Here is a 25,818-nt window from a genome sequence, read left to right on the forward strand (position 1 = left end):
TTAGGTGAAAAATACATACTGAAAAGATTTAATTAAAATAATATTTTTTTTAATTCAAGTGTATAGTTTTGATATTTTTTTTCCAGTGTGTCATATATGGAATCTACACCATTTGTTTACCTTTTTGTAAAAAAGATCAATACAAGTGGGTAGATAAAAAACATGTGATATAATTAGTATGTGTCATGTGCTACCAAGCTCAATAAACGTGTTTAACCTTACTCTCGTATTATTTGAACATAATACAGTGTTTGATAATCACTGTACATCTTATACCCAAGCTGTTTACACTTCTCTAGTTGACTTCCTTTGCCAACCCAGGCTGATTGCCATACTCCTGAGTTATTTGTCAGTTTCTCAACAAACACTGCAATCACCACGGCCAGCTCATAATTATTGCTGCAGGACAGATGTTTGACCGACTCACTCTCAATGATACCAGCCCAATGGATAGTGTATTGCTCAGCTTCCTTATTCAAATATTTTTTAAAGAAATCATTAACTCTATTCCAAGATGCAGCCGTCTCATCTGAATGTAATGATTTAAATAAAATTTTGAATTCAGAATTATTAAAAACAGCAAGTTGATGCAACATATTTATGATGCCCATTCCAAAGTAAGCTGTATGGGATAATACAGCATATTTTATTATATTGTTTTGTACATAGTTGCCCAATCTTGTAGGATGCATCAGTGAAGTTATCACCAACTTCGCAAACATTACCTGATTCCTGCGATCAGTCTCGCGAAAAGCTTTCCAGCTTTTCTTTAAAAATCCTCTATGAGGTACAGTGTAAGGGGAAAGGTTAACAATACTCTTGGAGAAATATTTTGTTAGATTATGAAAGGTTTTCGCTTTAGCTCTCATTACAAATAAAGCTGCCATCGCAAAGAAATATTTTAAAGAATTTCTGCCTTTCATATTGTGTTCCCATGCATCAAGGAGTCTGTTACATGCAGTACAGAACTTAGCATTTTCCACTGGACCATAAATTGTTTCATTTGCGGGACTTTGGTTAGTGGGATTATCTCGTTTTAACCTATACCATTGTAGGGTTGTTATACTTGGTACAGGTTTAGAACCAGATGGTGCACTGGTTGATGGGCCATTTTCCTGGTCTTTTGTAGTTTCTTGTTCAGAGCTAGTTTCCTCTTCATTTTCTGAGTCATGATCTGTTTCAGAATTATTGTTGGTGATATCATCGTCTACTTTGTTCATACATTCATCTACATCGATATCTAATTGATTAGCACCCTGTTCATTGTTCAATTGATCCTTTTCATTGTTCCTCTTCTCTAACACTTTATTTAGATCGTACTTTAATTTGTCATCTGGTGTTAAAAAAAATAAGTTACCATTCTCACTGTATTCTGATTCAGGCCATATAAATTCTTCAGAGCTTGAGGAGATTGGCATAATGGCTACCACCGCCAATGTAAGATCCCTAGCATTTAACCCTTTTTGAATCTTTCCACCCAAATAAAAATTAAGGTAACGGCTGATAATGTTTCTCTGGACCTTAAGTTCTTTGACAGCTGCCGGGAATTGGTCTTGTGAAGCAATTTCGAGACACCTGCTGTCACTCCATTCTTTAATTTCCGGTTGGTGTGGATTTTTTGTATCCATGGCACTTCGATAAATCTGAAATATAGGTATAAAAAAATTTAACTTACATACTTAAATATGGGAAAACCGGTCAAGTGCGAGTTGGAATTGTATACGAAGGGTTCCGTGCCGTTGTACAAAAAACACTTTTTAATCTCACACCTAGCCCACCGTGCAGTCGACACCTCGTAAAAGTTAATGACGGACTGGAGGCTTGATGTAGTGTAGTTTAGTGCCTAAATTATTATTTGTTCAAGAACATATTTTACTCAATTTATTTTTGCGGTGTAACCATAAATTCACAATTTTCAGATTTTTTCTTTTATTTACTTGTGCTATAACCTAGCTGCTACATATCTATGCTACCTGCCGAATATCATGATTCTAGGTTAACGGGAAGTACATAGTAGCCTAATAAAGCCTTATACCCTTTCATCAAAACAATTAACCAGCTATGGGCTGTGAAAATTGATGCAAGAATTTATGTATGCAATAATTGCAGCTATTGCTCCCATACGGCATGATAGAAGGAAAACTAACAAACAAATATTATATAATTTAGCATTCATAATAAGGAAAATCCACTTATAAATACCTGCTTATTTCAAGATATAACTACTTCAGTTTTATTTGTTACAAATGGATCCAGAACACTTGCAAGTTTCATGTCATTTTTTTTTTGTTGATTCTCTGTAATTCTGTAATGACTAATCCTATTCTCGTTATTCTCTTATTCTTTTAATATCGTGATAAATTAAATTACTGTCCGGAAAGGAAATCAAAAGTCAAAACTCAAAAATTCCGGGAAACCCCTGCTCAGAAAGTATTAGACCATAAACAATAATGAAGAAGGCATAGAAGGAAGTAAGCTAAAATTATTAGTACGGTGAAACCGGGTAACTTTAGAAATGTAATAAACATACAAAAGTTAACGTTGGACAAAATAATAGATAAAAAAACCAAAAACACTAAAAAGTAGAAAATAATTTTTGTTTAGCTACACATGTAATGTACCTAGGTATGAAGTCGACCGAGCATATTAAAACAAAATTAGAAATCCAAGAGTGAAGCTCGCCCGACTTCATACCTAGGTACATTACATGTGTAGCTAAACAAAAATTATTTTCTACTTTTTAGTGTTTTTGGTTTTTGAAGTCGGTTTTATTTTTCTTTTGAAAATTTTTTATTTCACAATTTTTAGTGGCCCCACTGTACTATAATATGCTATGCCCAGTTAAAACCCTACTGTTTACTAAGCTATTACAGTGATCGCGAGCAATTTGCTCTTATCCATTGAGGAGTTCTGTTCTCCATCTCCGAAGATATTCATCAGATCTTCACCAAATTTATATGGGACCACCTGCACAGTATACCCTTTCAAACAAAAAAAAAATTTTCAAATCGGTCCAGGGGTCTTTGAGTAATCGGGGAACATACATAAAAAATAAAAAAAAAAAAAAAAAAAAAAAGATCCCGACGAATTGAGAACCTCCTCCTTTTTTGGAAGTCGGTTAAAAATCGGTTCAATGGATTTCAGCTTGGAGAACACCGCGGCCAAGTCAGCGACTTGGCCGCAGATAACATGGCTGCAATATCCGTCTCTTCCTTTCTCTATGGTCCACCCTGCTTTATGATCAAAACTTAATTATTCTGTGATTATTTCGATTTCGGCTGTGTGCACACCAGGTGCACACTCATAGGGCTGATTCGATGCACTCGTAATTTTTTTTTTTTTTTTTAAAAAAGAATATTAGCCATGTTAAATGACTACACTAGCGGCACGCTATGATGGCCGGTTTGACACATTACAATAGTGATGTGGAATGTCAATTTATTCTCGAACAAAAAACAATTAAGTTTTGTTTTTGTACCTGATTAAATAGGTTTAATAAAACAAAAATGTATATGTTTATTTAATTTATTTGAACGAACTGAATATTTGAACGAAAATGAATATACATACTTTATATGCACACAAGAAACATATGAATACAAAAGATACCAAAAAAGGTGCCACAAAAGGCCATAATTAATCAGATTCGTCCATACTACTATTTTCACTGTCGTCACTGCTATCATCACATACATTAATAATTATATGTTCGTTTTCTATGTATATTCTTATTGAACAGAGTCCAAATTAACGAGCAAGGGTCAACAGTAATGCAGTATCAATATTTGAAATCCAAAGCCAGGTCAAAACTATATCACAATCGCATTGCACTGACAGTTTATACTTTTCGAAGCAACGTCAATTCGAAACTGCTTTGTTTTGCATTGAGCATTGACGCGAGTTTGCCGGAGGTAGTAGTTGTGCTAGCCAGCGATCCTATGTGACGATCGTATTAGATTTCATTTTAAAAAATTTATTGATATTTTTTTGCGATTTCAGAGGTTTGTCCACATAGTGAAAATTGTTCATATTCACAAGTACATTCACCCCTTAAATGGTGCAAACTGATTTTTCTACACTTGTATACATTTAAGAAATCAATTTAATAAATAAATTTTGAGTCCTAAACCTAAAACTACATTCGATAAAATTTATGAATCTCTGCACATCACTATCGTCAATAAAGTAATACAATTATTTCCTTCAAAGTCGTTATCATTTGAGCTAGTTCAGACATGGCGGATTCCGCGCGGATGCAAATCGCGCGGTTGAACCGCGCGGATCCTAATTACATTAGCGCCTTACAAATCGTTCATACCTGTCCGCACGGATTGACAATCCGCGCGGCTCAACCGAGAAAATGAATTCGCGCGGTCGCCGCTCGGTTTTATTTACTTGACGTACCTAGAGGGCGTTCAGTTGCTCCGCGGAAGCCGCGCGTATCGGACGGTGACAATGGATCGCTTCGACACCGAGCTATTCATCGATGAGGTGGAAAAAAGACCTGCTTTGTGGAACATCCAATGTGCAGAATATTCTAACAAAACGATTAAAAACGGAGCTTGGCAGGAGCTGGTGGAGATTTTTGGAGAAAATGAGGATTCTTTGGAAAAGAAGGTTCTTTTTGGTCAGTAGACATTTAATTATACATTTTACCAGGGTAGTTTACATGTTTTGTAATAGACAGTCCACCCCAAATAACTGAAATGTGTATAACGTTGTTTGGCGGTACGTAACGAGCGCGGGAAAACTATCACGTTACCACAGTAACGTATAGCTATTAACTGTAATATGTACAACCCACCAACGCGACGCGCCATCTTGAGTTTAGTTATTTGGCGCGAACTGTAACAATTTTAATTTCATATTTTCGTGTCTTGCCATTCTACACGACCCTCATTCACAAAGTAATTAGCATATTTGTCTCTAATGTTTAATGATGATGGTGTACCCCTTCCTGCATGTAATGTAATAAGATTACTCATTGGCGCAGTATGTAAAGTATCTTCATACTGTATACCATCTCTAGTTCTAACAAAATTGTGTAGCACGCAACAGGCCTTTATTATGTCTTCGGCAAAGTCTATATTCACGTTTATAGGCCTATGAAAAATGCGCCACTTGTTTGCCAGAATTCCGAAAGTGCATTCAATAAAACGTCGAGCTCTTGATAACCTGTAATTAAATATTTTTTTTTCATATGATAGCCCTTTACCTGCATAGGGTCGCATTACATTTTCGGATAAACCAAACGCTTCATCGCCAACTATGACGTATGGCAATGGTTTAGGATCTGTTTCAGATATTGGTTTAGGTTTTGGTATGTGTAATGACTTTTCTATTAACCTTTTATAAAATGCTGAATTTTTAAAAATTGCAGAATCACTACTTTTTCCGTAAGATCCGATATCTATGAAAGTAAAACAATAGTTACTATCACAAAGTGCCAACAGTACTATGGAAAAAAAAGTTTTGTAATTATAATACAAAGAACCCGAATCTTTGGGTTTTGTAATCCTTATATGCTTGCCATCTATGGCGCCTATGCAATTGGGAAAATTTGCATATTTTTCAAAATCTTTAGCTATTTTCTTCCATATATCTTCGCTGGGTTCAGGCATGACGTTTTTTGTGACTTTTTCCCACAGAGTTTCACATACTTCACGGACAATTCCTGTGATTGTAGATTTGCCAAGACGAAAGTTGTAATGTAGTTCTCCAAAGGAACAACCAGTACCCAGATAGGTATCTGAAAAATAAAATATTAATCTGTATCGTTTTGAAAGTCTGCCGGGTCCGCTAGTTAAAGCATAATGAGTGTCTTGAATTACCTAACCGCTACTGTATTTATATTTGTTAAAGATAGTGATTTCTGTTCCAGGTGTATCATTACAAAAAAAATGGAAGAACATCCGTGATGCTTATAATAAGGAATTCAAGAAAGGCAAATCAATTCCTTCTGGTTCTGGTGCATGTAAAGGTTCAAAATACATGTATTTCGACCGGCTTTCTTTTCTTCAGAAGACGATAGAAAACAAAGAAACTATCACAAACATAGATGAAGCCAAAAATGAAGAAATTCGGAACATTGACCAAAAGCTAGATAATTTTGTAAATGCACGTGAAATACAACCGGTACCCAATAAAAGGAAGAAAACTAAAATTACTTCAGAAGAGCGATTGGCTAACATATTAGAAAATAGTATTGAATCAAGAGATAAAATACAAAGACAAATACAAGAAAGTATGTCAAAGCAAGATGATGATGATAAACTTTTTTGCATGTCATTGTATAAAGAGTTAAAGAAAGTTCCAGAAAATAAACGATTGGCTACTAAAATTGAATTGCTCCAGGTAATACAGAAAGGGCAGAAATTACCATCGCCTATTCATATCACGAGCCAGCAAAACACGCCTAATGCAGTATTTTGGCAAAACCAACAATATTCAAACCCACAAGGATATTTCACTGGATATTCTACAATAGTACCAGGAGAGTCTCCATCGCCTTTATCATGCAATAGCACTGACGATTCACAGTCTTCTATAGTACAAAATATATATTCTGACGTATAAAATAAATATCTTACCTTAATGTGATCACGAGTTTTTCTTCTGGGGACACGCTTGACCTCATATGGGTATCATTAGATTCAATTTGTTTACTCATCATTTCTAATAATTCATCAAATGAATTTATCGACATTCTCAAATAATTGAAGAATTTTGGTTCAAAACTTCTTAATTTTGGATATAAAGTCTGAAACTGACCATGAGTAAACCGATCGCGTAATATTGGATGCACCCAATACTGCCGTTTCTTCTTTCTTTCTTTTTTACGGAGCAACAAGTACACACATATTGCTTCTTCGACTTCCATGATTGGACTGTCACCCTATGCGAATAACGGCACTCCGCATGTACATCCGCGCCTGTCTGAACACTTGCGTTTAGAACCGCGCGATTTGCATCCGCGCGGAATCCGCCATGTCTGAACTAGCTCTAATACGGAACTTCATGAGCGGACAAACGTCAAACCGGCCATCATAGCGTGCCGCTAGTTTAATATTCCCCTTTCCTCTCCAACTAAGCGTCAGGCTTGTGCTAGGAGTAGGTACGACAATTAAATAGTGCAACGGGCGGGGTTTGAACCGTCGACCTTTCGGTTTTCAGTCCACTCCTTTACCGGTTGAGCTATTGAGGCTTCAATATTATTATAGAATAGTTCATATAGAAATTAGTTGTGCTACTGCAAATTCATCATCAACCCATCGCTGGCTCACTACTGAGTACAGTTTTCCTCTCAGAATGAGAAGGGTTTGGCCACAATCTACCACGCTGGCTTAGTGCAGATTGGCGAAGTTCACAGACCTTTGAGAACATTATTAAGAACTCTTAGGTTTCCTCACAATGGTTTTCTTACAGCAAGTGATAATTGCTGTAAATTTACACTGCAAATTAGTAAAAAATCAATAAAATACAGTAAATTTACAGTTTTTATTTACTGCACTTTAACAAGTTTATATTATGGCTATGCTTATGACTATGTCTAGGTTCACTTCTTGGCCGGGGCAGCTTGTTCATCAATGGGATCTAGTTTAGGCTCCTCAAACTTGAAGGATGGGAAGGAAGTCATGTCCACACCAGAGCCTCCTCCAAATTGGCGCTCAAGCTTTTCAAGCTCCGTCTTCAATTCTTTTTCAATAGCAGGGCTTGGGTCCACTAGTTTACCGCCTCTGCAAAATAGTCATAGTCATTTAATATTCATAATATTATACATTATATTATTATGTCAATCACAATTCAAATTATTTTTTTTAAATAATATTTCACAACAATAAATAATTGTTCTTAAAAATATAAAATAAAATAAACATTAATGATGGATTTTGTTTTGGATCTTCCCAAGTCCAAGTCAAGAATATTTCTAGTTATTCACTGCAATTTTTTTTTTAATATTTTGACCTATATCATCACTCAGCGGGAGATGGGGAGTGCTATGTTTGGAATCACTCAACATGAACAAATCATATATGAGAAGATCTGCAGAAGAAAATAGCTCAACGGGTTGCGGAGCTGAAGCGGCAATGGGGAGGGCACCGGAAAAGCGGTAGATGTTGGGGGGGCCCCAAGGTGCTAAAATGGCAACCTCACACAGGAAATTGCCGTGTCGGAAGATGTCTGTCCAGCTATTGTATTCTATTCTATTGTACTCTTCTTGATTGTCAATTGTTGTAAGATAGTGATGTAATGGTGATAATAATCACACAAACTTAAAACTAAAGCTACAAAGGCTTCAAATACACTCTGAGATGTCACAGTCTGAGAAGAGCCCATAACAAATTCAGCTGGGATGAATGTATCATCGGTTAATTGCAAAATCATCTAGTAGTTCACAACAACTATGGACTGAGTTCTATATGTATAGTTCTCTTAATACATTATCATATTCTTTATTTGCTGAGTACAGGTATAAAGTGGTGGTACAGTTCAACTATAACTTATCAAAACTCAAGTTCTTGCAGTAAACCATCAATATCAAAATTGCTGTTCAGTTTGTAACACATTGTTCAGTTTAAACTTTGTACAGTTGTGTATGTCACTTGCATGAAAGTTTCTGATATAATACCACCAAGGTTAATCTGGCTTACTAGTTTATCCCTTTAAATGTAAAGATTTTGTACCTGCATTTATTACGCAGGTTAGCAAATAGAGTATATGGGCCTACAATGATAACGTAAAGCTCTTTCGCATCCTTAATAGTGAACACGATGGGAATCAAAGTTTATATCGTTGTACTTACACGCTCTTCTGTTTGTATTCCCTGATTTTGTCGAGAAACAACTGCTGGATAGGGTCAGTTGCCTTCTGTGCCGCTGCCAGGTTCCTCGTGACCACGACCGATACGCGGGCCGCTCGGAGGCCACCGAGAAGTGATGAAGTCAGCATCTGAAATTGAATTTTTTATCCATAACCATGGCATCAGTTACATAACTCGTACAATTTTGTTTAACTGTTCTTTAACGTAATACATGATTATTTTCAAAGAATGTTAGAAATATTTTTTTAACTAGCTCCTTACTTTTCTTTTCAGAATTGAGAATTTTTAATACCAGTATTTCAACAATTTCAGATTTGTACTAAAATTTCTACAACCAAAAGACATGCAACAAAGAATATACTACTCTACATGCAATTTGCGAAAGACATAGGGCATAGACCAATTAGACCAATCACCAAAGAGAATATAGGTAGTATGGAATATCATTACGTTTTTACGACTATAGAGCATGGAGTAGGTGGAGTCACAGACCAGGAATCCGGGCGGAGTAGGAACATCTAGAGCAAGTTAAGATGTACACAGAGTATGTAATCCTACGTTTTGTAATGTTCTATCTATGACTGCAAACTTACCCACAGACCACGAATCCGGAGAACTTACCTACAGGACTTCTGTGTTAGCGTTTGCTGGCGCGCGTGTTGTGCCTTTTTGGAGTGTTTTTTTTTTTTTTTGTTAAAAGTGGCTGGTTTTTTGTGTTTCACTAGTATTTTTTGGTGCTGGAACCATGCTGGAACTGACTGGGAAGCGCTCTAAAGGGGCGCAGCGCGTATGTCGGCGAGCGCCGGCTCAGACGAAGTCCATACTTATATAGTTTCCCTAACTTAAATAACTACAAACTTGTTATTGGCTAATCTTTGTAAAGCCAGACAAGAGAAAAAAAAAACCTTACCTACTGTCTACTTTTACTTTACTGCATAAACTGCCACAGGGCACAGACTTCTTAACCGACTTCCAAAAAAGGAGGATGTTCTCAATTCGTCGGGTTCTTTTATTTTTTATGTATGTTCCCCGATTACTCAAAGACCCCTGGACCGATTTGGAATTTTTTTTTGTTTGAAAGGGTATACTGTGCAGGTGGTCCCATATAAATTTGGTGAAGATCTGATGAATATCTTCAGAGATGGAGAACAGAACTCCTCAATGGATAAGAGCAAATTGCTCGCGATCAGTGTAATAGCTTAGTAAACAGTAGGGTTTTAACTGGGCATAGCATATTATAGTACAGTGGGGCCACTAAAAATTGTGAAATAAAAAATTTCAAAAGAAAAATAAAACCGACTTCTATTCTACTTTTTAGTGTTTTTGGTTTTTGAAGTCGGTTTTATTTTTCTTTTTTTCTATATATTTTTTTCTCTCGTCTGGCAATACACAGATTAGCCAATGTCTAGTTTGTAGTTATTTACAATTTAGGGAATTCCACCACCAAAAAACACCAGTGAAACATAAAAACCGGCCACTTTAAAAAAACCACTCCAAAAAGGCATAGCACGCGCGCCAGGAAACGCCAACACCATGGCCAACACAGACGAAGTCCAACTTTTTCTATTGACTTCACGGCTCTGATGTCTAGCTTTTTTGAGCCTGTCTGTATTTAATCACTACAGTCACACCGTGCTACAGTAGACACGGCTAAGATTGATATAGAGGTAACAGAGGTTACCTCTATTTATCAATTATGGTTATGGTTTGTAGGGTTCCATAATCCATTAAACTTTTTTAATCCAAATCCATTTAATTAATGTAGGTGTTCCTAACGATTACTAAATTACTATTGACCATTCCATTTCCCACAACATTTGCAACAAAAGAAGAGCTGAGAAGATGTTTTTAAATAAACTCTTGTGTTATGATAAAGTAACCATAATTGTGAATACAAAATTTTACAATGTAAATATTAATAATAAATAAATGACTGCAATTTTTTCCCAAGAATACAGTTCTATTTTGTTTTATAAATTACAATGTATCTTCATAGAATCTACAATCATATTAATCTGAACCTTTATTAAAATTTATTAGTTATAAACAAAAACTTAATTGTGTCAAGAGTCAATCCCTGCCAGACACCTTTAAACTTTAAGGGTGTCTGGCAGGAGGTTGCCAATGGGCTGCCACGACTCAAGTGTCTGGCAAGTGGCAATACATGACGTGGTATCTAAATGTTTCTAACACTATTTTGAGGAAAATTTATAAAAAATTAGAATTTTCTTCTCCTTTTCTTGTTTGGTGGCTTATTGTAGTGCCAGATTAGCACCAATTAGCATTACTTTATACTTTGACAGATATTTTTTATTAGGTACCTGTTATCTTGCAAAGCCACCATGATAGTGGTTACCTTGTTGTTACATAATCTTTGATTCTAATTTCATAGTTGCTGATCGTTCCTCCTTTTATATAAATTTCTGTTATTATAACGAAGGCCTGGCACGCGCTGGCTCTCCCCTTATAAATATTCTTGCCAGTTGGCTCCACCGACCAGAAAAACTTGGCAGTTGGCTCTGGTTGTCTCCAAGTCTCGCTACTTGGCTGGCTGAAAATAAATAAATCTTTGCCTGAATTTAGAAAAAAAAAATTGCCGCCGAAAGTACAAAATTGCAGTCTTCAGCCGCCATATTTTTTTGTGAATACTTTGTTGCACAGTTAGATAACGTTAACAGAATCTAAAGTTTAAAAATCTTTAAAACTCAAAAAAATCTTCATTTTTATTATTATTATTTCCTTATTCAAATTAAAAATGGAAATTTCCAACAAAATACAAAAAATATTAACTCAAAGAAAGCTTGCGGAAGGAGCCCGCCAAATTCAAGCAAAGATTTCAACACAGAATAAAGATCTCATAAAGGTTGAGGTAAATAAATATACCATTTATATTTCACAATTTTAACCATTTTTACTAAATAATTTTAAATTGGCACTGGATTGCGATCCTGCTCGATAATAAGTGAAGATGTATTTTCATAGGCAAAAACGCGGCAACAAATTGTTAATGGGTCAACCGACAGATTTCAAATTCTTATTTCTTCTCGCCTCTCATGTAAAAATAATAATCACTATCAGTCGGATAACTTATGGTTGAAAAACATTTAATTTACAAACTGTTTGAATTCTTATTATAAGTCATTAATCATTATGCGTCATACTATACCAACCAACCAAACCAACGGTAAGTATAAAGTTTACTCTGCTATCTGTGACTCTATTGCTAACGCGTAGGAGCCAAAGAAACTTCACAACAGTTTAGTTAGGTAAAAAAAAAACCGGCCAAGTGCGAGTCAGATTCGCGCACTGAGGGTTCCGTGCTCAGTATTTTTCTAACATTTTGCACGATAAATCAAAAACTATTATACATAAAAATAAATAAATATCTGTTTTAAAAGGTAAAGCCCTTTTATATGATAATTATCTTATTTTGAAAATTGAAACACATTTTTTTTAAATGATGTAACCACAAATTCGCGGTTTTCAGATTTATTCCTGTACTTGTGCTATAATACCTACCTACCTGCCAAATTTTATGATTCTAGGTCAACGGGAAGTAGCCTATAGGTTTCTTGACAGACACGACAGACGGACGGACAGACAGACATACATACAGACAGACAGACAACAAAGTGATCCTATAAGGGTTCCGTTTTTCCTTTTGAGGTACGGAACCCTAAAAATTGAAACGAAAAAAAGAGGATTTAAGACAGAGTAGGTACCTACTTTACTTTCTTGCTGTGTCTTCTCAGTATCGTAACTCTTATGCGTATTATTATAAAATATATTATAAGCGTATATAACATACGTATTATTATTGTTATGTTACTGTAGGTATACCTATTGTGTAATAAGTTCGTAAGGAACATTTTTTTTAAATATAAGTACCTAATAGTATAGTATAGTAGTTAAACATATGAATAAAATTGTTTTAGATACTATTTTATTAAATATTTAAGTAAATTATTGTTAAGATAAATCCCCACGGCTCAACTGCATCATCTGGGTTGAGGGTGCTGAATAACAGCTTTCTAGTAGGTACCTACTACCTATAGTAGGTATCTGCTAGCTAAGACGGTGGATGGACGGATAGACATGGCGAAGCATTAAGGCTTCCTTGTTTACTACCCCTAGTTTTTTAGGGCAAGGAACCCTAAAAAACTAGTCAAGTGCTATCTTTATACCTCGGTACCTTTTATATTGTAAAGAACTCCATTTGAAATTTCCTGGTTACTGGCTTGCCTTCTTTTTAGACAATAAATACATTTTGAAGTAGTCTTTCAAAGAGTATTGAAAAAAACGAAGGTAAAGTTTATCTTACCCCGACAGCCTTTCGTAAAACGGGACGAGTGACGACCCGGATCTTAATCCAGTTACGGGATTCAATGGCCTCCGGCAATAGAAAATCAAAAATTAAATACCTATTGTAGCTAACAAGACGTCTTTGTTTTGCCGAAAATCATATTATAAATATACTAGCTGATGCCCGCAGCTTCGCCCGCGTGGATTTAGGATCTGAAATCCCATGGGAACTTTTGTATTCCCCGGGATGCAACGTGTTTCTGTACCACGTAAAAACATTTAAACGGATGATCCTATAAAAATCCCGAGGGATCACCAGGATTTAGGAATGCAATTCCTTGCAGCATCAGGGTTGAGGAGTTGGGTCCTCGAGGTCAACGACAAAGTCTTTACTTGGTACAAGATACCTTCAATATCAATCAATTTATAACCGACAGTTTCTAAATCCCATCGTTAGTGATGGTGAGGTCCCCTGCAGCATCAGGATTGAGGAGTTGGAATCCAATTTTTTTATGAAACAATGTCACAAAGTTCCTCTGTCGATTAAAAAAAAAAAAAAGTACGCAAATCGGTTCAGAAATCTCGGAGATTTCGGTGTACATAGGTAGAAAAACACAACTCCCTTTTTGAAAGTCGGTTAAAAAAGTAGCCTATGTTACTCCCTGGTCAATCCTCTACTTATCTGTGAAAATTCCGTCAAAATCGGTTCAGCCGTTCCGAAGATTAGCCTTTTCAAACAGACAGACAGACAGACAGACAGACAAAAATTTTAAAAACGTGTGATTCAGTGTTGGTATCGTTCAAATAACCATATGAGCTTAATATGAGGTAGTTATTTCGAAATTACAGACAGACACTCCAATTTTATTTATTAGTATAGATTATTATCATTATTACACGACTACCCAAGAAAGGAGTGTAATGTTTTCAAGGTGAAATGTATGTATGTATGTATGCATGTGTGTCGGGCCTCTCTCTTTTAGGGTTCCGTAGATAATTTGGATGTAAATTGAATTTTTAATTCAATATCTACATATTTGGTTTTGGGTCAACGTTCTACACCAAATACCAAAATTTAATGTTTTGTAACTCATTTCATCTACTCTACGAGCTAGGGAACTGTGTCATGCGGACAGACAGACGGACAGACAGCAAAGTGACATTAATAGGGCTCCGTTTTTACCCTTTGGGTACGGAACCCTAAAAAGGCCGAATTCTTCAACATCTGTCTTTTCCATTGATTTTAGAAGCGGTCTTTTCTGTAAGTCAGTTAAAAATAATACGTTATTAATATTAATGTTCCTCGTAGGTGAACCGAGATACGGCCTTGTGGCAGCGTGAACAAGAGTTGGCGGAGTTAAAGGGTCACCATGAGCGTATCCAACACAACATGCTGGAGCTCCAGACCCAGTACGAAGCCCTGTCTGCACAATACCAACAGGAACTACGATACAGACCCGAGACTTTGAACAAGTTAGTGATCTCTAGTGTTAATTAACTATTGGTACACCTGCGACTTTGTGTGCATTAGTTAAGGTTCTTTTTGCAGTGATCGCAAAACAATTAACTGTATTTAGCTAGTCAAATCCGAAGTTGCATCATGGCGGTTTGCGCAGCTCATAGATTAGGTCATAAACTAGCCCGCCTAAGATAAGTCTCGAGATGGACCATTTCACAGATAGCATGTGAAATATCACTCGATTATTTTAAAACACCTCGCTATCTTACGAGTATATTAGCCTGTAAAAAATAACGAAGCAAAATCTCACAAAGTTTTAAAATTATTACATTTTAATCCCATTTATTGTTTAAACGCGCGGGCACGGTCAAGGACCCGAACCAAAGAGCGCGCAGCGAGAACACTTATAAGCGAGTAAGTACTTCAAAACACAGGTCTACCAGGTCATAAAAAAATTTCGACTGTTACAGCCGATCACACAGCGATGGTACTATAATTATGGCTTTCTACACACCTTAACAAAACAGAAATCTAAATAAAAACTCGTCATATGCGCAATAAATTACCTACTATCACAGAGGCACACGTCAGATTTGTTGGACACAGATGACAACTGTGCCCACCAACAAAACTATTTAACGAAGACAAAAATGTGTTTTTACCTTTATCGCTCTTCAGAGCTTTTCCATACACTTAGCTTTCTAGTTACAAGGTATTATTGTTATGATGACAAGTCCACTTTGATTCTTTGTCTGAGACTGTGCTGGTCATCGGCTTTTTCATCTCAGGCTCGATGGCACGCGCAAGATTTGCGAACTGCTGGAAGGTTCCATGGAGCAACTTAATGAGATGTATGTCCAAGCTACGAAGGACCAGGCGATGATCAGCGACGTATACATGAAGGCGGACCTTCAGGTTCAAAAGCTAACGCAAATGTGTGTTACCAAGAAGAACGAGGCGGAGCAGTGCAACCAGAAGCTCAGATGCCAAGGTACGTCTACATTTTTTTATCTCTCGTCTGGCTTTACACACGTCTACATTAGATATTATACAAGGTAGCTAGAACGCTAGCAAAAACTTAGTGTTATTACTATACCTATACGTTAAACACAGTCACTACCACAGTATACCACAACATCACAGTATAGGTACTATACCTTTACCATTTGCCTTATCTTGTAATTTTAGTGATTTAGTATTTTTCAAACCCGCATTGTATAGCGTACAAAACGCGGGTTAATGCCCCCACCTACGACGCGGCATTGACTTCGAGTGATCTGAAGTTCACTGAACGTTCGTCGACCTGTAGCGTCAGTCAGATTTTTAATTTGCAACATGTGAACTTTTAAAAATACAGAATTTTAAAAAGCCTAGTTTTTAAGGTTCCGTACCTCAAAAGGAAAAACGAAACCCTTTGTTGTCTGTCTGTCTGTCTAGAATCATGGAATTTGGTAGGTAGGTAGGTTTTATAGCACAAGTTCAGGAATAAATCTGAAAACCGCGAATTTGTGGTTACATCATTAAAAAAAAATTGAAATGTGTTTCAATTTTCAAAATAAGATAACTATACCAAGTGGGGTATCATATGAAAGGGCTTTACCGGTACATCCTAAAACAGATTTTTCTTTATTTTTATGTATAATAGTTTTTGATTTATCGTGCAAAATGTTGGATAAATACCCGAGTACGGAACCCTCAGTGCGCGAGTCTGACTCGCACTTGGCCGGTTTTAATGGTATCTTCTTCTTCTTCTTCTCTCTGGGCTGGTTTCCGCACTTAAACGTTTCCGTCTGCTGTGCGTGTGTTGCCCCTCCCCGCCGAAGTTAAAATATCTTAATTTAAGTAATGGTATCTTATCAGTAACACAGTGATCGTAATCATCAAGTAGGTACCTGTCTTCGTTTTTGCTGGCGTTCTGGTTACACCCTGTATTATGTTGGAGGCGATCTATTGCATCCAGAGTTACATTACAGACAAAAAGTACTTATATTGATATTCGTACAACGCAATAGGTAGGTACATATAATGATTGAAACTAGGGATGGACTTTTTCGCACATAACGTGAAAAATCACGTGAGAAGCCTTTTCAATTATGTTACCTACATGTTTGTTTTTATAATAATATCCCATTGCAGCTTATTGGCTCCTTATCTCAAAAGAAAAACTTATTACTAAAGAACCCTTATTGGATCACTTTGTTGTCTGTCTGTCTGTCTGTCGTGTCAATCCGTCGGTTGTGTCTGTCTACTTCTCTACTATAGGGTAGAGCTTGTCTACTTTGAAATGACGCGCCCCACTACATAATTTTGTGTAGTAGTGATGTGTGAATTGCGGTGGTGGGGCGCGTCATTTCAAAATAGACAAGCTCTACTTCCCTACTTCATGGTTTGCGGATTTTTTCTTTACTTGTGGTCTATAAGACCTACCTGCTTGTCAAATTGCATAATTCTAGGTCAACGGGAAGTAGGTACCTACCCTATAGGTTTTCTTGACAGGCGGACGGACAGACAAACAGACAGACAACAAAATTATCCTATTAGGGCTCCGTTTTTCCTTTTGAGGTACGGAACCGTAAAAACTAGAATAATCTTTGTCATTACAGTGCGTGAAATGAAAAAGCATGAGAATCAAATAATCGCAATGTATAACGACAGTCAGAAACGCGCGGAAACTGCGTTACATGACACGTATGAGTTGCAGACACATAATAATGAATTGCAGAGAAAATGCAAGGAGATGAAGCTTGAACTCGTCAAGGTATGTACCTCACTCAAATAGTGACGTCATGACAAACTTGGTCTTAGGCTCTAGTAAATCGGACTTGGTCACGTGACCCAACTTGAGAAATCACACTAATATTACAAAGGCGAATGAAAAAACTATAACCCGACTACGGAAAAATGAGACAACTTGAACCCGACTTGTTACAAGTAAATAAAAAAAAGAAAGAAACAAGATAGGTGCTTAGTGCTATCATCGTCTTGAGTACGTTTCAATACAAATGCCGTGGTCATGCGTTGTCGACAGCAAAAAGAAAATATTCTAATTTGGTAGATAAATAAAATCATTGGGAATGCCGTCAATTAAGGATAAGAAATACGCTGTTTGATTTATCGTGCAAAATGTTGGAAAAAATACCCGAGTACGGCGTCCTCAGTGCGCGAATCTGTCTCGCACTTGGTGGGTTTTTTTCTATCAAAGTGGTGGCCCAGGTTAAGTTTTTAGCTGAAGAGAAAAGAGATTTTGACGACTCTGGTTTACTGAACAGAATTGTTTTTGTTTCAGGAGAACACTAAGTGTCAACAGCTGCAAGAAGAAAAAGAAAGATTGAATAAAGAAATGAATTATCAACTAGAGGTAAGTATAATATAAAAAATCTTGTGAGGAACCTAAATGCGTTATTTAAATCCTAATACTTTTTGGGATCAAACACGATAAAAAAATAAAAATTTCGTCAACATCGATTCAGCAGCTTTAGTCGTGAATAGGAATTTCAAATCAATTATAGCTATATTTTGAAAATATATAATAATATGTTAAACCTACATATCTATGGTTATACCAGATCATTACCAGTAGAATCTGTTTTCCGAATTGTTGGTAAATGTAGGGACTACTTATTATCGGGAAACTTGGTAAAGTAGATGTAGAGAGTAGAGACGTAGGACTAGAAATAATTTTTATTTGAATTAAAATAAGGGTCTCAAATCTCAATAAATAAATATGAACATATACTCACTCGCCATTTTGGCTTTGATAGTCAACAGTTCAAAGTACGATTTTAGTCCTTAATTTAAAGCTGAACCATACTTTTGACATGACAGTTGATAGATGGAAAAAAAATGGCGAGTGTGATCTCAAAATGTACGCACTATACTCAATTTTTTTCAGACTATTCATTTGCATGAGGAAGAATTGGAATCGCTGAAACAACGACTTTCAGAATATGACACTAAACTCCATAAAGTAACATTGGAACTGAGTAATACAACAGAATTATATCAAAAGAACAATGAAATAATCGAAAAATTGCATGCACAAAATATGACACTAAGCAAAGATAACTCTGACGTTGCCACAGCTTTTACTAAATACAGGTATTTCTTCAATAGGGTATTTTGCCCGTAAGTATAGATTGTTACGGCTATACTCTACTCACGTATTAAGTCGACGTAAGCTATAATACGTCGAAACGTTGTTTCGAACCCAACTGGTCATCATAGTTTAAACGGTAAATATTGTTCCCTTTAGTACGTATATAATAAGGTTTTTGTAGCGAGACAGAATTTAGCTGTAGGATCGATGTCTTAGGTAAGATAAAGCGTGACGAGGCGGTCTATACAATTTAATTTTTTATTAAAAATTTTTAAACAACAGAGAAGCTGCCGAAGAAGAATTGAAAAATCGAGCAATTACTATAGAGAAGACAAACAATGACTTGGCACTTAAGGCCTCTGAAATCATAGAGATGAATAAGGAACTCCAATCCGAAAAAGGAGAACGTGCCAAATTGGAGGTACAGATAGAAAAACAAAAAGAAATAATAACCGATATACAATTAAAATTTGAAATGCAAACCACTACAGCTCTTAAAGAAAAAGAAGAACGCTGCAAACTAAAAACAGAAATACAAAAGAAAACCGAAATAATAAATGAAATAAAAATGGAATTAGAAGAAAAAAGATGCGCTCTTGACCAAGAGAAAGAAGAACGTATTAAACTAGATGCCACACTGCAGACACTGAAAAGGGATTTTGAAATTGAATCGAATACCGCAAAGGAAAACGAAAGGGAGCTCAAAAAAAGGGTGTCTGAATTAGAAGCTAAGATTAGGGTAATTTTCACTTACTTTAATTTTGTTCGGTGGAGTTTTACACACGCTGAAATTTTAATGGTTGTGTTGCCGAAGCGAAAGGATTTAGTCATAGTATTACAATTGATTAATAAGTTTAAAAAATCATAACAATCGAAAATAGCAAATTCACAATCGAGAAAACAAAACTCGAAAGAGACCTCCAACCCATGGTGATACCGCGCGTGCGTGCAGGCTAGTTTAAATGCCGTATGACTACCCGCGAGAACTTATTTTGCTCTAAGCATTTTCACTTTATCGGCAGCGGGGTTCGAGTGGATGCATCTAGTATCTACCTACTATAATACGTTATGTTTAGTATGTTACTATTGTTTCTCGCGCTTTCGAGTTGATTATTATTTCGTTATAATTATTCCAAAAAAATATTTATAGTTTCGATAGTACTAAGGAGAAAACGTTCTGCCGCGGGAAGACAATCATTAAAGATTCAGCTTGTATATATTTTATCGTTACATTTACTTTACTAATATTTTTTTTTTTTTGGTGTTTAGGCCAAAGATGAAGAAATTACTCGGGAACTGAATAACTTCTTGAACATAAGGAATCAATTAGTACGTAGACTTCAAATAAATATTATTTATAACCAACAAGCAATAACCTGTAGGTACTTCTATACTTACTAATATATAAAATTGAAGTGTCTGTCTGTAATTTCCAAATAACTACCTCATATTAAGCTCATAATATGGCTATTTGAACTGTACGATAACTGAATCACACATTTTAAAATTTTTTGTCTGCCTGTCCGTCTATTACTGTACATACGTCTGTTGTGTCTATCAAGAAAACCTATAGAGAAGGTACTTCCCGTTGACCTAGAATCATGAAATTTGACAGGTAGGTAGGTCTTGTACAAGTAAAGGGAAAAACCGAAAACCATGAATTTGTGGTAATCACAAAAAAAAAAGTGTTCATGAACAGATAATTAATATTTCAATTTTCGAAGCAAGATAACTATACCAAGTCGGGTAGGTATCATAATATGAAAAGGCTTTATCTGTAACTATATTCTAAAACATATTTTTATTTATTTTCATGCATAATAGTTTTTTTGATTTATCGTGGAAAACCTTGAAAAAAATATCCGAGTACGGAATCCTCGGTGCACGAGTCTGGCTGGCACTTGGCTGGTTTTATAAGTAATTTTGGATTAATAGGAAAAAGAAAAATATAATCTAAATGAAACCATCACTGGCCTGGAGATGAGGATATGCAATATCATGAAGGTGGCCTCCAAAACACCCGGCACCGGCTCACCGCCCGAGGTACCAGATGACAACGCAGTGACGCTCACGGTAATGCTATGCCCCCTTTTCACTATGCCGATTTCAAGATTTTTTATTTATTTATTTATCACTAGATTACTTATAATCTGTATCATCATTTATCATCAGGTGAGATCGCAGTCAAGGGCTAAGTTGTATCAGAGTAGAAATAAATACAAAAAGTCAAAATACACGACAAAATGACATGACTTTTTTATGACACACTAGCTGATGCCCGCGACTTACGTTTTTCAAAATCCCGCGGGAACTCTTTGATTTTCCGGGGTAAAAAGTAGCCTATGTGTTAATCCAGGGTATAATCTATCTCCACTCCAAATTTCAACCCAATCTGTTCAGCCGTTTTTGCGTGATTGAGTAACAAACATCCAAACATTCACCATTTCACATTTATATAATAATAATAGGATTAGGATATTAGGATACTAAGCCCATGCACTCTCCGTCACTCGCTTCATACAATCGTAGTTCCAATTTCATTTGAATATTAAGCAACCAAAGCCCATGAAATTTTGCAGATATATTCTAGAAACTAATATCTGTGTCTGTGGTGTTTTAGATTTTTCTAAAAATATATAGTTTTAAAATTACAGGGGCTCAAAGATTTGTATGAAAATTTTTAAGACCGCGTAACTTTGAAACCGAATATTTTAACAGAAAGCTAGAAAACCACAGACATAGATATTAGTTTCTAGAATATGTCTGCAAAATTTTATGGACTTTGGTTGCTTAATATTCAAATAAAATTGGAACTACGTTTGTATGAAGCGAATGACGGAGAGACCCCTCTTAAATGTAGCAACAGTCTCGCAACCAGCTCGCTGCATACTCCGTGGTCCAGCCGCACCTAGGACCTTCCCGCAAACCCACGCTAGAACCGCCTGTTCCTGAGTTCGGCTTCTCATTTCCTGAATTCAGTAATTCCAGCGTGAGTAAACCTTATTTCTTTTAGGCGGTTATGAAAGCCGACCGACCTCAAAATAGGAGAAGGTTCCATTCGACTGTACACTGTACCTATGTTTTTTTTATTGTATGTTTGTTACGCGATGACTCGGTCAATTATGAACCAATTTTGATGATTTTTAGGGTTCTCCGTACCACAAAAGGAAAAACGGAACCCTTATAGGATCACTTTGTTGTCTGTCTGTCTGTCTGTCAAGAAACCTATAGGGTACTTCCCGTTGACCTAGAATCATGAAATTTGGCAGGTATAATAGCACAAGTACAGGAATAAATCTGAAAACCGCGAATTTGTGGTCACATCATTTAAAAAAAAAATGTTTCAATTTTCAAAGTAAGATAACTATACCAAGTGTTGTATCGGGTATCATATGAAAGGGCTTTTATGCATAATAGTTTTTGATTTATCGTGCAAAATGTTGGAAAAAATACCCGAGTACGGAACCCTCAGTGCGCGAGTCTGACTCGCATTTGGCCGATGTTTTTGTTTTGTAAGTCCAGGGTAGGTCATACTTCAGAGGCGGTCCCATTTCAATTTGGTGAAGATCTGATGAATATTTTCGGCGATGGAGAACGAAACTACGCAATGGATAAGAGTGAATTGCTCGCGATCAGTGTAGTAGCTTAACAGTAAGTTTTTGGCCAGGTATTAGCATATTTTAATAAAATATGACAATACAAATTGTAAAATAATATTTTTTTTAATAAAAAATGAAAACCGATTTCAGTAACCACAAACACATAAAATTCAAAAATAATTTAAATTATTACCGAATATGTTATCTATACTAATATTATAAAGAGGAAACCTTTGTATTTTTGTATGTTTGTATTACTTAGAGGGATTGTTCCGAATCCGTAAAGGCTATATTTTATCCCGGAAAATAGAAAAAATAAATGTCCACCCGTGCGAAGCCGGGGCGGGTCGCTAGTTATTTATACAAGAGCTAGATAATGTAACTAGTTCTATTATAATATTTTTTGGAGTCGGTCCCAATGAGTACCAATGTGGAGGTCCAAAACAATATGAAGAACTAGAGGATACCCGCGACTTCGGCCGCATGGATTTAGTTTTTTAAAGATCGTGGGAACTGCTTGATTTTCCGAGATAAAATGCCTATGTCAATTACAGGGACGCAAGCTACCTCGGTACCGAATTTCATATAAATCGGTTAAGTGGATGAGTTTTTAGGAATCAGTAAAATATTAAGTACATAACATTTTATAAACTTTGCAGATTACCAACGATTATCGTCCTTTTATGATTTTCGCGAAATCCCCCGAAGATCCCCAGCCTCCAAAACGGCCACGACGAGACTCCCCAGTGCGCGCCAAGCCCACAGTATGTACCTACTGTCTAACCGCGAAAGCTTATGGCATTCTAATAGCGCCAAATGGCAGTATTATTTCCCCAGGTTTATATACCTAAAAATCTTTACTTGAGTGTTCAGTTTAAATTAGTCAAAATAATGAGTTTGACGTGAGTTACTCCCAAATTAGTCGATACTCTGACTAATCTCTTATACTGGACACTTTCAAGTAAAGATTTTTATATAGGTAAATCTGTAGAGATGATACTGCCTTGGCGCTATTAAAATGCCAAAAGCCTACTTTGTCGTATTAGTTTACAAATTGCGAAAAACCAAATTAAATTTGAATTTCGTGGGCAGACCCGTGTAGTTAGCCTTAACTGCTCGTAGCTTTAGCACCAGAGCGCCTCGCCGACGCTGGAGCGGCCACGTCCAGACTCCCGGATACGTAGCTTGTCTAAGCCGAAATGAGGCGCCCTACTATACAGGCTGTAATCAGAACACTAGCAAAAACTTAGCGCTATTATTATACTACCACTAGAGGATGCCCGCGACTTCGTCCGCGTGGATTTAGGTTTTAAAGATCCCGTGGAAAATGTTTGATTTTCCGGGATAAATAGTTGCCTATGTCAATTACAGGGTCGAAAGCTACCTCGGTACCAAATCGGTTAAACGGATGGGTTTTTGGGAATCCCGTGGGAACTCTTTGATTTTCCGGGATAAAAAATAGCCTATGTCCGTCCCCGGGATATAAGCTAACCCTGTACCAAATTTCGTCAAAATCGGTTTAACTGTTGGGCCGTGAAAAGGTAGCAGACAGACAGACACATTTTCGTATCACACTAATGTTATAAAGGTGAAAGTTTGTATGTGTGTGTGTGTGTGTGTGTGTGTGTGTGTGTGTGTGTGTGTGTGTGTGTGTGTGTGTGTGTGTTTGTTACTCCTTCACGCAAAAACTACTGGACGGATTTGGCTGAAATTTGGAATGGAGATAGATAATATCCAGGATAAGCACATAGGCTATTTTTTATCCCGGAAAATCAAAGAGTTCCCACGGGATTTCAAAAAACTTAAATCCACGCGGACGAAGTCGCGGGCATCATCTAGTTTATAATATTAGTATATTAGTATGGATAACACAATCCAATGCCAATAACCATTTGCCTTTTCTTGTAGTTTTAGTGATTTAGTTTATTTTTTCAAACCCACATTGTATAGCGTGCAAAACTCGGGTCAATGCCCCACCTACGTCGTGGCATTGACTTCAAGTGACCTATTTACGGAACGTTCGTTGACTTCTAGCGTCAGTCAGATATTTTATTTGCAATAGATATGTATAGTAAACTTTTAAAAATACAGGATCTTTTTTTTGTTTTCGTAGTTTTTTAATTATTATCTTATCAGCAATCATCAATATTCAATACTATCACCTGTCTTCGTTCTGGTTACACCCTGTATAATTGATTTAGATGTGTGAGTGCAAATATGTATTAATAACGACACTTCTGTATGTCTGTATGGGAGCGTTCGACTGTTCCGTGAACTAGGATCTGTATCGTGACGTCAACTAGTCGCGACTGATAACACCTGTATGGAGCAACGCTGGCGCATTGTATGAAACGTACCCTTAGTACTTTCGTTTCCGTTTCGTTCATGTATTTCCTTCCTTCTTTCTTTCTTGATTGGTTTCATACAAGCTTCCATACCAAGCGAGCGTTTTGACGTTTGATAAAAATTGTTGATTTGACTATCATTTAACTAGTAGGCATCATCCCTATTGTTGAACAGAACAGTAATTGTCCCTGTAGTTGTGAACAGTCACTAAACCCTAGTAAATCTAGCGCTATCCTTTTCCGCGAGTGTTATCAAAGGAATAGCAATACGTTTACAACTGACATTTTAGTTTAGCTCAGAAAGTGTACTTCATTTGCCCGTTGTTTTAGGATACTATTACAGCGGCCACAGAACGCCCTCTGGCTCTACCAAAATCAATGACAGCGGCAGCGCCCGAAACGAAAAGCAAGCAACGTCGGTTCTTTAAATCTCGTACTTCAAAAAATACTGAAAATTGTGCCGGGAAGAAGAAGAATAAATAAGTGTCTTTAGATTATAAAATTAGAGTTGTCCTACCATAGGTCCTAGCATTCTTTTTTATGTTGTATTTTGTTGAGCAGAGTCAGTGGAAATGACTTGAGATATGCACGGGTTCTTGAAATAAAGCACTCCAAAAGTATTTCATTATATATTATTTATATAATTAAATTAATACCTATCACAATTAGGCAACGAACGACATGTTCCATGTTAGCGTGGCGAGAGGCGCAACCAAAGAGAAGGATGAATTGTCATAAGCTGCGTACAGACCGGCCCAACGAAGGCCCTACTATGGATATTTATCGTTCGCTAGCGTTGGCTTCCGCACGCTCGTTGGAGTTCGTTAATACGTCCAAATACATTTAGTGCTCGAACGAACGTTCGTTGGCACTTGATTCCGGTTCTTTTCTCTTTCATTCGCAATTTAATCATGGACGACGACGACATCATTATAATTGTTAGTTTTATATACCAAAACGAGTTAGCAAGAACAAGAAAAAATAAACGTAAGCGAAGATGGTGGATAACCACATATTTTAAGAATAGGACTGTGTATAGTGGAAGTAAAATGAGCGTTCGTTCGTTGGCCTTCGGCGACCGTCCAAATAGAGTTCGATCAAATAGCTCGATTTCTTTGATGTTACCGCCACGCTTCGGATCGCCGGCACACGCCAACGAGCGATCGTTGGCATCATCGATGGTTGGCATTCGCTAA

The 25,818-nt window shown here is 36.6% G+C and overlaps 3 protein-coding genes across 4 annotated transcripts; 1 reads left to right on the plus strand and 2 right to left on the minus strand.

Annotated features, from left to right (window-relative positions):
• LOC123874956 lies at positions 1 to 2,427 on the minus strand. The gene is made up of 3 exons (XM_045920550.1): positions 2,203 to 2,427; positions 246 to 1,643; positions 1 to 83 (listed from the first exon to the last, which is right to left on the minus strand). Exons 2-3 carry the CDS (start codon positions 1,626 to 1,628, stop codon positions 33 to 35), a joined length of 1,434 nt encoding a protein of 477 aa, XP_045776506.1. The 5' UTR covers positions 1,629 to 1,643; positions 2,203 to 2,427; the 3' UTR covers positions 1 to 32.
• Positions 2,428 to 7,478: 5,051 nt separating this feature from the next.
• On the minus strand, positions 7,479 to 9,240 carry LOC123874967 (ATP synthase-coupling factor 6, mitochondrial-like). The gene is made up of 3 exons (XM_045920567.1): positions 9,083 to 9,240; positions 8,804 to 8,949; positions 7,479 to 7,736 (listed from the first exon to the last, which is right to left on the minus strand). The coding sequence occupies exons 2-3, from the start codon at positions 8,947 to 8,949 to the stop codon at positions 7,556 to 7,558; spliced, it is 327 nt and encodes a 108-aa protein (XP_045776523.1). The 5' UTR covers positions 9,083 to 9,240; the 3' UTR covers positions 7,479 to 7,555.
• A 2,119-nt stretch (positions 9,241 to 11,359) lies between these two features.
• Positions 11,360 to 25,242, plus strand: LOC123874943 (uveal autoantigen with coiled-coil domains and ankyrin repeats protein-like). Of its 2 annotated transcripts, XM_045920524.1 has the most exons (12): positions 11,360 to 11,690; positions 14,433 to 14,596; positions 15,371 to 15,573; positions 17,186 to 17,340; positions 17,869 to 17,940; positions 18,475 to 18,680; positions 18,961 to 19,417; positions 19,948 to 20,007; positions 20,614 to 20,751; positions 21,539 to 21,667; positions 22,937 to 23,041; positions 24,953 to 25,242. In XM_045920524.1, exons 1-12 carry the CDS (start codon positions 11,577 to 11,579, stop codon positions 25,103 to 25,105), a joined length of 1,956 nt encoding a protein of 651 aa, XP_045776480.1. In that variant the 5' UTR covers positions 11,360 to 11,576; the 3' UTR covers positions 25,106 to 25,242. The 2 variants fall into 2 exon arrangements, with proteins under 2 accessions (XP_045776480.1, XP_045776481.1); XM_045920525.1 differs by lacking the exon at positions 21,539 to 21,667.
• Positions 25,243 to 25,818: the final 576 nt, after the last annotated feature.

Source organism: Maniola jurtina, chromosome 19 (assembly GCF_905333055.1).
Source record: "Maniola jurtina chromosome 19, ilManJurt1.1, whole genome shotgun sequence".
In the NCBI taxonomy this organism is placed as follows: domain Eukaryota; kingdom Metazoa; phylum Arthropoda; class Insecta; order Lepidoptera; family Nymphalidae; genus Maniola; species Maniola jurtina.